The sequence below is a fragment of the Neopsephotus bourkii genome, unplaced genomic scaffold (assembly GCF_033783945.1).
Source record: "Neopsephotus bourkii isolate Nb327-2 ecotype Australia unplaced genomic scaffold, CSIRO-AGI_Nbou_v1 NB_1542, whole genome shotgun sequence".
In the NCBI taxonomy this organism is placed as follows: Eukaryota; Metazoa; Chordata; class Aves; order Psittaciformes; family Psittacidae; genus Neopsephotus; species Neopsephotus bourkii.
In genome coordinates, this window is record NW_026902018.1 from 7,640,632 (window position 1) to 7,655,894 (window position 15,263).

A 15,263-nucleotide genomic window follows, 5' to 3' on the forward strand; every position below is an offset into this window, starting at 1 on the left:
CAACAGACAAGGGAGAGGGGAGGAGGTTTCTGTGTGTGGGCATGTGCCAGCATGGGAGCCCGCGCCCAGGGGATGCTGGAATTGCAGAGGGATGTGACCTGGCCGTTACTCTGCAGTGATTTAACAAGGATTGTTTAACCACCTGCCCAAACTGTTCCAGCTGGACCCTCCCGGGCCATGTGAAACCCTCGTGGCCGGGTGGGGAAGGAGCTGGGAAGGGTTTTGTGTTGTATTTCCCCAGCGCTTCTGAAAACTGATGTGAATTTGGTTCCTGTTGTGCTTCCACTGCTGCTCCATGGGCAGATTCTGCTCCATAGCAGGGCTGAGCAAACAAACCCTGCCCCTGTCCTGCAGAGGGGAACAGAACAGCTTCTCCAGAGAGCTCCATGTGGTTCCCTTCACTACTGGGAACCGTGCTGGATCGTTTGTGGCCCATGTTGGTGGCAGCTTCAGCAAATGAGCTGGAGGAAATCAGGAGCTGCTGGGTTTGATGCTGGTGCTGAAAGGGTCCAGGCTGTGCTGAGAGGGCCCTGGGTCCAGGTTGGAGCTTGGGTCAATGGCTGGGGACAGAGGTATTTAAAGTCTGGCCTGCATTCAGTAAAGCACAGAGGGGACTGAGGTGAAGGTCCTGCAGTCAGCAGCCTGCCCTGGGGCTGCTCCAGCAGCTGTGGATGGCATCGGTCTGTGCCCATCACCCTGGCACATGCAGCACCTCAGCGTGCTGCTGTCATCTGCCAGCACCCACCCGCGAAAGCACAGGATTTATCCTGCTCCTACCACTCAAACCTTCATGTTTGCAGCACCTGAACTTGTGACCGGCAGCAGGATGGCACCGATGGTCACAGTGTGTCCAACAGGCAGATAAACCTGTGTCAGGTCTGGTGGTGACGGTGGTGATGTTCTCTCTTTGCTCTGCATCCTTTGAAGCCCAGAGCTGCTGCACAGTGTTGCCTTGAGGCTTTATTGCTGCTTTGTTTTAAACCGTGCCTGACAGACGGATTTTAACATGGTGACTCCTCCTCAGAGAGCTGGACTGAGCAAGTGCTTCACTTTAAATATTGAAATAGTACCATTACACTTGCCAGGAGGAATAAATAGCTTTGTGACTTACACAAAGCTGCAACCCCTTTGCCACAGCGCTTGGCTCAGCAGGCACTGCTGTGACACACGCCAGATCCCTGGGCTCTCCTGGGTGATGCAGTGGGAGAGGAGGAGCAGGTCTTGCTCAGGGCAGGTCAAGACAGGACACCGGATGCTGACTAAAGTCTGAGGTCTGCAGGTCCCCCCTGATGGGGAGCTGGTGCCTGGGGCTGAGTGGAGAGGTCCCTGTGGGGCTGCAGCCCCAGGGCACTGGTTGGCAGGATGGGCTCCTGCAGAACGAGTTGCTGCAGAGGTTCCACGGGAATAAAGCCTTGTTTGTGTTGGGAGGCGTGAGGAGAGCTCCATTGTCTGCCACATGAACTGTGGCACCACCAGCTGCTGGCACACACGAACACTGCAGCACCGGTACCCAGAGGATGTAGGAGGGATCCAAACCAGCCTGGAGTGACCCTGGCCACCACGTGCTGGAGCTGATGCTGTGGTCCTCACTTGGCAGTCGTGATTTCAGAGAGAGGCCGGTGCATGGGACAGGTTTGTGCACTGGGTGGGTGTGTGGTGCCCATGGCTGCCAGCCAGGGTCCATCCACCATGAGCACCAGGAATGGCTCTTTAGCTGGTGCCAGACTCCTCTGGCTGTGGTTCCTTTTGTTTGCTGTCACTGTTCAACTGATTTCAGCATCTTCTGTTCCAGCCGGTTCCTGGGGTCTCTGTCCTCTTTTTGCTCCACTTCTGACCAGACCCCAAAAGCCTCATTTTGTGTGTCCTGGCGCAGAGGGCTCTGCAGAGCCCTGGGCTGTGGGTGGGCAGGGGCAGTGCAGGCCCCGCAGCTTTGCCATGAGTCAGGAATGCTGCACATGGCCCGAGCACACTGTGCGAGGGGGCCGGGGCCAGGTCCAGCACCTCCTGCTCCCGGCCACTCTCACTTCGTGTGGCAGAGAGGAGCAGCTCACAGTGGTGGAGCCGCTGACGTTCTGTGCCTCGTTAAATCATGATCGCTCGGTAGGAAGCGGTTGAACATCGCAGATCAATGCCCACGTTGGTTACGCCGGTGAGCAGCACCTCTCTGCTGCCGCTGGTGTTCACCTGCACGGAGGCAGGGGAGGGTTTGGGCCCAGGGGTTGCCTGGGAAAGCCTTGCAATGTTAAAACTGTTTTATTCAGCTGAAGGTTCCAATGGCTTCTATTTGCTCTTCCCTATCGAGTCTGCGGTACATGAAGGTGAAGCCTGTCGCACTCTGGGGTTGTTTATCCCTCGATTAACTGGGTGTGCAATGTTCATGAGGTCTTCAATAGCATTTCCTCTTAAACCACCCCTGCTGTTTGGCAGATGTGACCCCCCCTTTCTGCCTTCCTCCTGGGCAGATGCCACCCAGGTCCACTCGCTCTTGCTGTGTAACCACAGCGCTAATGGCAGCGCTGCAGCTGCGGAGCCCCGTGGGTCTGCAGCTCCCTGTGCTCCCTGGCAACCCCTGCTTGCAGGGACAGGGTTGTCCTGGCCTTGCTCCTGCAGCGCCAGAATCTCTGCCACACAAAACACCTTGTTACACGCAGTGTACTCCAGACCCAGCCTCAGTGGGGCAACTGGCTAAAAAGAGCAACGTTTTTACTGTATATCATTCATGTACAATTTGAACTTCATCCTGGTCCCATGGCTCCTACAGCATCTCCCTCCCCAGCTCCTCTGTAACGTGCTGACGGCTGCAGCTGGAATAGGGTGGTAGGAGGAAACCAGAACAGTCTCTGCTCACCTGAAAGCCATCAGCAGAAGCTTTTCCTTGGGATCTGTAGCCCACATTACTGGGGTGGAACGTTTGCTAATTGCCTGTGCTTTAAAACACAGATGGCTGAGGAAGCAAAAGCAAAGCCAGATACCCAGCTGAAGCTGCTTGGGAGCAGCAGCATGCAGTGGTGGGTTGCTCTGAGGAGCTTCTGTAGCCCATCTTCATTTTGTCATGCACTTTAATGCATCCTTTCTTTTTGAAGATTTAATTCCTGAAGCTCCATAGGAGCAGTCTCTAATGTTAAGCCCTTGGTGGCAGAATCAATATTTACAAAACTTCCTGCAATTTATGCTTTCCTCTTCATGTAAAAAACCTTATTTCTGTTGCTCCAGTGGAGGTAGGAGTGAGCGTGATGTATTCCAGGGGTTTCCAGCAAATGCAAGAAGTTAAGACGTCAAGGTAAGCATTAAGCAATTTCCTAATATGACTGCTGAAACTGTCATACGTGACAGATATGTTTGAGTGTCTCGGGATTTGATGCATCTCTTGCAGGTAAACAAGCATTATCTGTTTGTTCTGACTCCCCATTGGCATTATCATTCCTTCTGAAAGAGGAGATCTGCCTTTTTTATCTTGTTTAAGAAGAAACTGTTAGAATTGGGTGCAATGCATTCGCTGACACAGACTTATGAAAACAGGGTGCGTGTGTGTGTCTATAGCACCATCCCGGGACGTTGCTCACTGTTCTTGTCTCCTTCATGTGTTTTTCCCTAAGTTACATGTATGAACACAGTGTCTGTCCTTAGTTTTCTGTTGTAACTTTCCCACTGTGTCAGTGGGAGAGCTGATACTGTCTGTATCAGAGGTCAGAGCAGGCAGAAGTCAGGCTTTCCCTACTGTGGGTCTGCACCGTAGCCTTTTAGCACAATAGGTATACAAAGGAGATGCAGTAATTGAGTGAATGCTAAACTTGAAAACATTTAAATTGTAACCAGGAAATACCTGCTCACGGCACGTGATATGTTTCTAATAGCTAGAAAGCATTTAAAACCCCTTTCAGGCGTAGGCTTCAGGAACAAGTATCTTGTGGGGACAGGCTCCAGCGCCACCGAAGTTAGGGCTGGCAAAACAAGATGTGGGCTGTAACTCTGCAGCCTCTGCTTATGAGGGGAAATAAGGGAGGGTTTGTTCCACAGTCTTCAAATTCAAATAAAGTCTTATCTGTGGTGCCTTTTGCTCTATTGTGCACTATTTGTGCTGGGCAATTAGCTAAAGCAGACATTTATTTTCACTTTCCATATATTTGTAGATAATGGTGTCTCCCAAATTTAACATTAGCTTTAGCAAACGATGATGGATTGTGAAAGTTCAAGCCCTCCTATTTGTTTTTACAGTGTTCCTATGCCAGCCCCAGTTGTCAGGCGTACAGTGTTGTCCTGCGGGGCTGGGCTCAGCCTCATTCATGCTTAGGCTGGAAATAAACAGTTTTAAAGGAGCTTGCCAAAGCAAGGAGAGTCTTCCTTCACATGAGAAGCTCTTTGTGGGAAATGAAATGGAGATGATCCAGAGGAGAGTGACTGCTATGCCTGTCACCCTGGCATTGAGCCTATGGGATGTTTTATCTGCTGTTTGAGACATGTATTCAATGACTCCCACCTGTGGCATTGCCTACCTGAGGGCAAGCTCAGCTTGGCTTGAGTGAAATTCATATAGATCTAGTACATGCAGCCATAGCGGGTTATGGTCCTGGTGTTCCTGCCCTCCATAGGGATGTACCCGAAATGGCTTTGTGAATGTATAAACCCCCCAGCAATAGAGCTGAGGTGGTTTTGCTGTGCTAGGGCACTGGAGTGTTGCGTGTTTGATGTTCTGCTTTGCGATGCACTCTGCTGACAGGAGCTGGAAGTAGTTCTGCTTTTGCTCTGCGCCTTGTTTTCTGGTCCTCGTTCTCCTGCCTGTTCTGACGTTGTTCTTGTACTTCCTCTGCTCTGTTGCTCTTTTCCCCACTTTGTCTGGATGCGCTGGATTTCCCAGACACCCATCCCAGCCCTCACGGGCACCGTGCTGCCCAATGCTCCTCGCAGCAGCCATGGGATTCATGCTGCTGTAGCACAGTACAGTCAGGTTTAATTTTAGAACCTCATGTCCCAGCTCAGACACATTTTGGTTTTGATCTTGTTTCTTTAATTTTGTTTTTCTCTCTAAAAATACACAGCTTTCTGGTTTAGAATCGCACATCCAAGACTTGAACTCAAAGTACCTCTTGGATTTGACCTCTGCAGAGCTTCTCCAATCCTAGTTAAAATCTTGAGAATCTAATTTAACAACTTTCCTAATTTTAAAAGCTTGTTTTCAGCACCCTGTAGAACAGCACCTAGTGCTGGTGCTTCTGCTACGTGCTCTCTGTCTCCCAGGTCTTTTACAGCCACAGAAATGCCATCCAAGGTAAATAATAGGGATGTGATTCTAAGGACTTATGAAAGATCCAGTAGTCACCAGCTAAACCCAATCACAAAAAGAACAGAGCTACTCCAGCAAGTGAAGTGCCTGCAACAGCCTGGAAGGAGAATGGCGATAATGAAAACCTGAAAGCAACAACTTCATACAGGAGCAAACGAAGAGGCGGGCTCTTTGTAAATGATGATCTAAAAAGTGTTCTGTGTTGTGAGACCTCATTCCAATATATTCATTAAATAATATTTGAATCATTTAACAGTTTGAACTCTAATGCACTGCTCGTATCTTCGGGGGATTTTTTTTCCCCAGTAACAAAGAAGCCTTTGTTCCTGCTCCGGGCTTGGGCTGTGCCTTGGATATTAGTTGGAAACCCGATAGCCTGACATCGCTAGAAGTCTGTGAGTACAATGTGAGTCGTCTGCAGCGGGGATTAAATCAGTCTTTTGTAGGAGATGTTGAGGGGCCATGCGATGGAGAAGCTGGGTTATGATGGCAGGAGGTGCTTAACCCTTTGTGCTTGTACTGGGGAACCAGGGGGTGTTTGTAGGAGTGTCTGCAGCCAGCTCTGTGTTGGGGTACCTGGGACTGCAGCATGTATCCATCACTGGTGTGATTCCTGTTGGAAAAGCAAACAGCAACCTCTATGGATGAAATCCAGCCCTGTGAGAAGACCAAGAGAGGAGCTGGGATCCCTGGCAGAGGTGCACAGGCACCTTTGGCTGTGGAGTTCAGCACTGCACCCCAGATGCTGCCAGACCCAGCATTGGTGCCTCTGGGATGCACTTCACCAGTTCCCATGGGTAGAGGCACTGGTTTTTGAACTTGACAGATCTGGACTATGAGCCAAGGTTCACCAACTGCTCAGAAACATGAGTTTGTCTGTAAATCTTGTGAGGTAACATGACCAGTAATAAATACAGGAGTATCTGTTTGCCTGGAGGCTTCAAATGCTGGGAAGGACTTGGAAACGCTGTTTGTGGATGTCACAGGACGTCAGGATGTAGAAAGGAAGTGCTAAGGTGAATGAATGCTCTCATGAAGCTAACACTGAAGGAAAATGAAGTCATCAGGACTCTGCAAAATACCCCCTGGTTCTCTCCCTTCACACTAGTTTAATTTAGGAGATGAAGAAAAATGAATTAACACTAGAGGTTTGCTGGCATTGCCCACTGGGAGCCAGACTTCCCAGATGCTCAAAGATCATTCCTGCTCCACCACACTTACCTGAATTCCCACCTGGTTCAAGTTTAAGAAAACAACAGAACAAAGTCAGTCATACAAACCCCGTCGTAAAATGCTGAGGAGAGTTAAATGCAGATTATCCTGACAGAGGCACTTCTTTTCTTTAGGTTTCACAGAGTCGTTTTAGGAAATATAAAACTTCTACTGTTCCTGCAGCCAAACTAATTCTTTTGTGCTGTAAATATGACCTAATTTCTGCCACACACACCCCCGTGTGTAACCCTACAGCGTGTGTTTTAGAGATGGGAGTTTGAAGGGCAGAAACAAGCCCAGGAAGTATATTCTGTTATACAGTTGTTATAGATGGGAAAATTTGCTTTAGCATTTTTCCTAACTGGACAATCCAGTGCTGTGTTACTTTAGCACTGTCTTGGGTTTTGTGATCTAAATCAGAAACAGATCAGTGTGCTCCACGTGTGCGCCTGAGTGCTGTGTATGCCCTAAGGGTTTCCACTGAACTGACACAAGTGGGACCCGGTATACTCACGTGATACAAAGATGCTCTTTACAGCAATGGAAAAGCATACCAATATTGTGGAAATACCATAATCCATACTGAGGCACCTTGAAACTCCAACAGGGAAATACACAGCTTCAGAGTTGTAAAGGAAGTGAACCAGGCAATCAGCCTTGCAGAAGAACAACCAGGAAAACCCTTGTGAAGGGCCAAGCTCTGAAACCACTGCTGGTCTCTGGGGAAACAACTGGAATAGCTTTAGTCCCTTAACTCTTATTATTCAGTCATGCATCTTTTCAAAATGGGAAGCAATTGAGTGCCTGAAGGAATTTGGTTCAAAGTTTCCAGAAATTTTCAGAACATTGTTGGCAAGACTGAGAGGGGAATATTTACATCAGTATGGTGACCTTGTATGGGCAGTAACTGGTTTTACAGGTGAAATTGTCTTCAATCTCAGTTATGAGATAGCCACCCCCAGCCACTCACATGGGGAAGGACAAGAAGCAATGGAGCAGGTCAGATCCTGGGGGCCTGCACCCTGCCAGGGCAGAGCAGTTCCACAACCAAAGCTCTCAGGAAGTGATCAGGAACATGCAAATAGAACCCTTGTCCTCGGGAGGAGCATCTGATCTGCTGCCTGACCCTGCTCTGTGCTCGCTGCACTGTCCAGCTCATGTGATGGTGTTGCAGATTTGCCTTCTGAATCAGTCCAGCCGCTGTGTCTGCTGTAGTTTTGGGAGGGAGAAGGGGCGATAGCTTCCTGAACTGCTCCAGGCAGGAATGTTGAGCACCTTCCCCATAATGTCAGCCACCAGACTTGGGAACCTGTCCTTCAGGACGTTCAGAATCCGTTCACTGAAAATCCCTGCAAGGAAAAACACACTGGCTTTTGTGCAAAGAAACTGGTGGGAGCCCTTGCTCTGAAGACAGGACTCCTCACCTCGGCAGCTGTGCGACAGGTAGTGGCAACCGAAGGCCTTTTTGTGTCGTTCCAGATGGCTGCGCTCCCCAGCACTGCAGAGGTTATTTAGGAGCTCAGATTTATATACCTGAGGCCTGACATATGAATGAAATGGTGTCTTTATAGAGCAGGGGTATAAACACCACAGAGAAGTAAGATGTGGTTTTGCTCGATGAACGGGTTTAAAAGGCCCTTTGCTAATGGCGAGCTGGGCTGAAGCTTTTCCAGCATCTGGGCTTGTTTTGTGCAGTTTATGTGGTGGTTTCTTCCTTAGATCCTCAGTGGTAATGAGCCCACACAGTTGATTGCTGCAGGGAGAAAAAAATAATTCTGAATAGGTTTGCTGAATAATTATGAACTGAGCTGAACTCTTACATTTGCTTACTAATTGTGCGCTCCGCCATGTTTTATGTATGATGCATTCATTCTGTTCAAAAGGACTTTTTTGCTGAGCAGCCTTTCCTGGGTGCGAGGTCCCCGGGCCCGGCGGTGGCGGGAGCAGGGTCCAGCTCAGCAATTGGTGCCGTTTGCATTATTAGTTCTTTAAAACATCACCGTTTGGTTTTCAGAGCTTGCAATATGAAAACCCGAATCGTGCTATTGTCTTGAGGGCTGAAAGAAATGAATCCCCTCAACTCTCGATTTGGCAGAGGCAATTACTATTGTTAATTTAGAAAATGATCCCCTGCAGCTACAACTATTTAAGTAATGCCTTTCCCTGCTTCCCAGGATGACCAGAACCCAAAGACTGAAAGTAAAAATATTTTGTAAAATGGGCTTTTCACTACTCACGACAATTGAGAGGTTTCCTTCTGTTTGGCTGGGTGAGAGTGACCCTTTGGACCAAAGTGCTCCCACAGTGCTGGTCCCATTCTAGGGCTCCCCAGCTCTGTGCTGAAGGCTGAGAAGGACATAGGAGGTCCGTGGCCCCGGGGTGTGTTTAGTCCAGAGCACTCTTGGACAGTAACAAACAGTGAATGCTTATAAATAGCGAACGTTTACAAATGCTAGCAACATTAACAAATCCCGAATGTTTACAAATGTTATCAGATAGTGACGGAGCCTGTATAGTGCTGGTCTGGTGGGGGACCTTACCACTTCACTCATCTCAGCTGCTGGTGTGTTACAGTGCTGGAACTTCCAGCCTTAAAATTTGCCCCTGGAAGGCAGCATAGCCTCGGCCCACAGCCGACAAGCAGGAAAGCTCTCCGGAGAAGGAGCATGCTGCTGGTCCTGGCGAGGACCAGAACAGAGGAGAGTGGAGTGTTAGCACTTGCCCAGAAGCACCTGAGATGGTCAGTGTGTGGACGTCTCCATCCTGTAACTGCACTCTCCTTCATGGTATTATTCTGCTCTTACAGAGAGACTGTGCTGGCTCTGCTCAAGGAACAGGCAGATTCTGAATCTTCCACGAAATGCAATTTAAATCTTCTAAATCAGTAAGTATCTGTCTTTAAGAAGCATGCTGGTGCCCCATCCCTGGCAGTGTTCAAGGCCAGGTTGGACACAGGGGCTTGGAGCAAGCTGCTCCAGTGGAAGGTGTCCCTGCCCCTGTCAGGGGGTTGGAACTGGAGGATCTTTAAGGTCCCCTCCAAACCCAAACCAGGCTGGTCCCGGTGCCTCCGCCATCGAGGCTCCCTGGGTCACTGGCCGCCGCCTGCCCGCCCGGGGTGCGTCGGACGCCAGGGGGCGCTGTGCCCGTTCGGAACAGCCGGCTCCGACGGCGCGCACGCAGGCGCAGAGCTGGGAGCGGGGCCGCGGTCGGTGCGGGGCGCGGCGGCGATGCGGGGAAATGGGCACAGGGGCCGGCGGCTCTCTCCCTCCCCCTCTTCCCTCCTCCTCTCTCCCCCCTATTCTCCTTCCCTACTCTCCCCTCCTCGCCCCCGTGGCCGCCGTTCCCTCTGCGATATAGCGGGACACCCCCCTCCAGCCCCCGTTCCTTTGTGCCGCTGTCGGGCCGCGCGCTCTCCGCTCCGCGCCCCGCTGCCAGCCCCGCACCCCGCGGCCCCCCCGTCACTTTGCTAAGTAATAATTTCCATGTCCAATTCCATTTCTTCTCGAGTTCTGAAATCTCCAAGCCATCAGCAAGGAGGATAGTTCACATGAAAACTAATTACACAAAATCAATATTTAATCACAGCGCAGCATCCTGATCCTGCAGAAAAAAAATCCCCTTAAAACTCTCCTGCCATATACAAATACCGGGCGGGCGCTTATTCATAGATCCCGGGTTTTTTTGGCGGCAGTAATTTTCATTTTGGGCATTTTTTTTTACGCCACCGCTTGTTCGAGCCGCTCCTCATCCCGCCGGCAGGTTCGGTGCCCCGGACCTGAGGGGGGTTTGTCCCCCACGGGAGCCCTGGGCTCGGACTTCCCCGCTGCCACCAACTCCAGGCTCCCCTCCGGCTGCCGGCCCGGGCGGGCCCGACGGGGCGAGTTCGCGGGCAGTGCCGGGGCCGCTTGAACCGCTCCTTGCTCGGGGCTGGCGGGGCACTGACCGCCCCGCTCCGGGTCCCGCCGGCCGGTTCCGGCCACCGCGCCTCCCGATCCCAGGGCTCCGCGGGAGCAGCGGCGGCGGCACTGGGCGGGGCGCGGGGCCGGGCCGGCGGCGGAGCCACCTTAACGGCGAGCCCCGCCCCGGGCGGCGCGCGCTCATTGGCGCAGCCCCGATGGCTGAAATTCATCGCTGAAATGCAAAACTTGTTGCTGCTCCGCCAGCGCCGGGTGAGAGCGAGGGAGCGCGGCGGGGAGCGCGGCGCAGCCCTCCCAGCGCCCGCACGCAGCGCCGGGCCCGCCGCTCGCCCCGGCCCCGCCGCCCCGGCCCCGCTGCCGCCGCCGGAGCCCTGCGAACCGCGGGCAGCGCACGGCGGGCCGGCGATGCGGCGCACAGCTCCAGGACGCCGGAGCCTATGAGCGGCGGCACGCCGCCCCGTCGGCTCTCGGGCAGCGCAGCGCGGCCGGCGCAAGGGGGACAGCGAGCGGAGAGCCGCCGGGGCAAGCGCGGGCGGGCGGCCGATGCCAGCGGCGCGGAGGAGCGGCAGGATGTGAGCGGGGCGGCCGAGCATCGCGGAGCGGGACGGCGGAGCGGAGCAGCCATGCCCTGCTGAGGAGCCGCGCAGGATGTTCGGGCTGGAGCAGTTCGAGCCGCAGAGCAGCAGCCGGAGCGGCGGACAGGCGGAGCGGGGCTTCGGCCAGCCCGGACTGAGCATGAGCGCGCACTTCAAGGCGCCGGCCTTCCCCGGCGGCGGCCCGGCGGCAGCGGCGGCGGTGGACCCGGCCCTAGGCGCGCTGGGAGAGCCGCCCCTCCTGGGCATGAACATGAGCCTGCCCGCGGACGCCTACGGCTTCCCGGGCCGCGGCCCCGCCGAGCTGCACGGCGGCGGCATGCAGCCGCCGGTGCACGGCTTCTTCGGCGGGCAGACGGCGCACGGCGGCCACGGCGGCGGCCACCACCCGCACCAGCACCCCCCGCACTTCGGCGGTAACTTCGGGCCAGACCCTGGCGCCTCCTGCGTGCACGGCGGCCGGCTCCTGGGCTACAGCGGCGCGCTGGGCGGGCAGACGGCTTTCGCCGACGGCTACGAGCACATGGCCGAGGGCCAGGGCGGCGAGGGCTTCGGGCAGCAGCGCCCCGGGAACCTGCCCGACTTCCAGCACCACAGCGCCGGCGGCTCCAGCCACGCCGTGCCGGCTCCTTGCCTGCCCCTCGACCAGTCCCCCAACCGTGCAGCCTCCTTCCACGGGCTGCCGGCGGCCGGCTCCTCCGAGCCCCACGGCCTGGAGCAGCGGCGGCTGCCCGCGCAGGGCAGCGTGGACTCGCTGGAATACAATTACCCCGGCGACGGCCCCGCCGGCCACTTCGAGCTGCCCGTGTTCTCGCCATCGGAGCCCGAGGGGCAGCTGCCGCACTATGGTGGCGGGCGGCAGGTGCCAGCGGGCGGCAGCTTCACCGGGGCACCCGCCCTGCCTCGAGCACCGGGCATGGCCGTGGCCAAGGCACACCCACCGCAGCAGCACGGCGTCTTCTTCGAGCGCTTTGGGGGGACGCGGAAGATGTCCACCAGCCTGGAGCCGGGGGCCAGCACCAGGCACCCGCTGATGCAGCAGCAGCAGCCACCGCAACCGCCGCAGCAGCCGCCGCCGGGCTTGCTGGCCAGACAGAACTCCTGCCCGCCAGCCATCCCTAGGCAACAGCAAACAGAAGCCAACGCTCCCAACCCCAACCTGCAGGACAATGGGCCCATAATGCAGAACCAGCATGCACAGTTTGAATACCCTATTCACAGACTGGAGAACAGGAATATGCATCCCTACACCGACCCCGTGTTTAATATGCAGCACCCTCCTCCGCCACAGCCACCAAATCAAAGACTGCAGCACTTCGATGCCCCTTACGTGAGCGTCGCCAAGAGGCCGCGGTTCGACTTCCCTGGCAACCCTGGCGTCGAGCGCTGCACCTCCTGGGGCAGCGGCATGCATGGCCCAGCCATGGAGAGCCACCTCTCCCCAACGGCCTATCCCGGCCTGCCTGGCGACTTCACTCCTCCGGCGCCCGAGGCCTTCGGGGGGCCACTGCCACATGGTGGCCCCGAGCACCCGGCGCTGGCGCAGCGCCAGAACGCAGCGCTGGTGATGAAGCAGATGGCCTCGCGCAGCCAGCAGCGCCTCAGGCCGCCCAGCCTGCAGCAGCTGGGGCACCACGGCGAGGTGGGCCCGCCCGGCGGCCTGCCCCCGCCTGCCTTCGAGCGCGAGGCCAGCAGCGGCCGTGGCTTCGACCCGCCAGCACCGCATCTGGCCCCCGACAGCGCCTGGTTTGCGGGGCCGCCGCCACCCGGGGAGCTGCTGCCGCGGCGCATGGCGGCTCCGGGGCTGCCGGCTGAGGCGGCCCCCCATGAGCTGGGCCTACAGCCGGGCAGCACTGCGGTGCTGTTCCGGCCAGGTGCCAGCGGGCTGGGGCTGCAGGAGCCACTGCGGATGGCAGGCGAGGGGCCAGCACAGGCCCTGCCCTCCCCTGGTGTCCACCAGCCCTTTGCGCCTGCCATGGGTGGCCTCTCGCAGCTGCAGTCGCCGGGCGGTGGCGTGGCGCTGCCCAGTGCCCCAGCCGAGCGCCGTGGCCCTGCCGACTTCGCTGCCCAGCCTGGCTTCCCCTTCGCAGCAGCGGCACGGCAGCCAGCGGCCCACGGGGCTGGGCCCGCGCTCAGCGCCTCGCCGGGCGCGTACCCGCCACCCCCGTCCGAGTTCCCCCCGCCACCGCCGCCACGGCCTGCCGCCAGCAAGCTGGGCGCCCTCTCACTGGGCTCCTTCAGCAAGCCGGCCAGCAAGGACAACGTCTTCGGGCAGAGCTGCCTGGCCGCCCTCTCCACCGCCTGCCAGAACATGATCGCCAGCCTGGGCGCCCCCAACCTCAACGTCACCTTCAATAAGAAGAGCCCGGCCGAGGCCAAGCGCAAGCTCAGCCAGGCCGAGCCTGACCCGCCACCTCCCGCTGCCCCGGACTACTTCCCACCAGGGCCGCCAGCTGGTGGGGGAGCCGCGGGCAAGGCGCCGGGCACGGCCCCGCTGCTGCCCGCTGAGAGCAGCCTCTCCCCTGGCTTCGCGCTGGAGCCGGCGGCCGGCGGTGAGGGGAAGGCGGGTGGCGGGCGGGGGCGGGGCCGCCGGAAACGGGACAGTGGGCACGTCAGCCCCGGCACCTTCTTCGAGAAGTTCTCGGCCACTGAGGGCAGTGGGGCCGGTGTCAGCCCGGGGCAGCCGGCGGCTGCGGGGGGCCCGCCGGGGGCCGCAGGCACAGAGCGTGGTGGGGGCACCCCCCATGACAAGCCCCTGACCTCACCATCCTGGGGCAAGGGTGGCGAGCTGCTGCTGGGGGAGCAGCCTGACCTGATGTCCTCCCTGGACAGCGGCATCCAGAGCGTGACCAAGTCGGACGGCAGCTCCCCGCACGTGGACTTTCCCGACGAGGTCAGCACCAGCTACGGCAATGAGGACGAGGTGTCCTCCAGCTCCGACAACGCGGCCTCCAAGCCCACCCACAGCCCGCTGCTGGGCGGCTCGCCCAAGCTGCCCCGTGGGGAGCACACACTTCTCAACGGACAGAAGCCCCTGGCCCTTGGCCTCCTCAGTACGTCTACCTCGACCCCTGACAGCTACGGGCTCAGCACCACAGCGGGTGCCCACCCTGGCACGCCGAGCATGGAGCAGGTGCGGACCCCCACCAGCACCTCGGCCCAGGATGAGATCCACCCCCTGGAGATCCTGCAGGCGCAGATCCAGCTCCAGCGGCAGCAGTTCAGCATCTCGGAAGACCAGCCCTTGGGGCTGAAGAGCAAGAAGGGGGAGTGCGCAGGGCAGAACGGGGACAGCGACCTGGGCAGCTGCTGCTCAGAGGGCGTCAAGGGCGCCATGAGCACCATCGACCTGGACTCCCTGATGGCGGAGCACAACTCCACCTGGTACCTGCCTGGCGAGAAGGCCCTGATGGAGGGGCAGGAGGAGGACAAGCCCATGGTGCCCTGGGAGAAGCCCAAGCCCCCGAATCCCAGCAAAGAAGGTATTTGTCATCCTGCACGGGTGCTGGCCCATGGAGGGGGGATAGTGGGCTGCTTGGGGAAAGGGAGGTGGTAGGTGGTAGAGCTCTGGCCCTGGAATGCTGGGCACATGCTAGCCCCAGACCCATGGTGGGGACCTCAGTGGGTGCTAGGCACATTCCTTCACCAGGCTGGGGCATGGGATGCTGGTGGCTGTACTGGGGGGGGCAGTGGCAGGGATGAAGTGCCTGCTGCCCAACCAGCACCCAGTGATGCTGGCCTATGATGTCTGTCTTCATCATCCCCATCACACCTCCTGGGGAGCAGTCACTCCCCTCCCCCCCAGGGGCTGGTGTGGGGTCTCAGGGTGCTGAGCAGGGGGCTCAAGGTGAAGACCCAGCCATGCTCCCAGTCATGGGGCACTGAGGAGGGGGCTCTCCACAGAGCCCTGTGTGTGCGGGGTGATGTGGGGGGGAGTTCCTCAAGCCCCACACTGGTCAAGCCTTCCAGCCAGTTCCCCCAAATTCAGAGGGTTTTTCCTGAGCTGTGCAGCCATGCTAGGAGTGGTGCTGTCCACCCCGGTGCCAGGCATTTCCCTGCTTGTAGTAGAATCCTTCCAGCAGTGCAATACTGAGCTGAAAGGCTCTTAACATAATTTCTTTTTCTTTAATAGAAAGGCAATTTAAAACAAGGCTCTGGCTCTGCTGGTAGAAAACTTGCTTAGTTGACAGATGTTTAATTTCAACATTAGTTGTCATTTTTGATCCTTCCCCGTGTCCAGAGGGCATCATAATTCCCCAC

General features: G+C 56.8%; 2 protein-coding genes across 2 annotated transcripts in view; one reads left to right on the forward strand and one right to left on the reverse strand.

Annotated features, from left to right (window-relative positions):
- Positions 1-15,263, reverse strand: part of CCDC117 (coiled-coil domain containing 117) — a 292,218-nt gene that overhangs the window by 180,588 nt on the left and 96,367 nt on the right. The gene's annotated exons all lie outside the window — the stretch shown is intronic.
- MN1 (MN1 proto-oncogene, transcriptional regulator) overlaps positions 10,820-15,263 on the forward strand; it is a 31,356-nt gene continuing 26,912 nt past the window's right edge. The window contains exon 1 of the mRNA XM_061370911.1: positions 10,820-14,485. Coding sequence (XP_061226895.1) covers positions 11,059-14,485 — 3,427 coding nt within the window. The 5' untranslated portion in view covers positions 10,820-11,058. The remainder of the gene's footprint in view (positions 14,486-15,263) is intronic.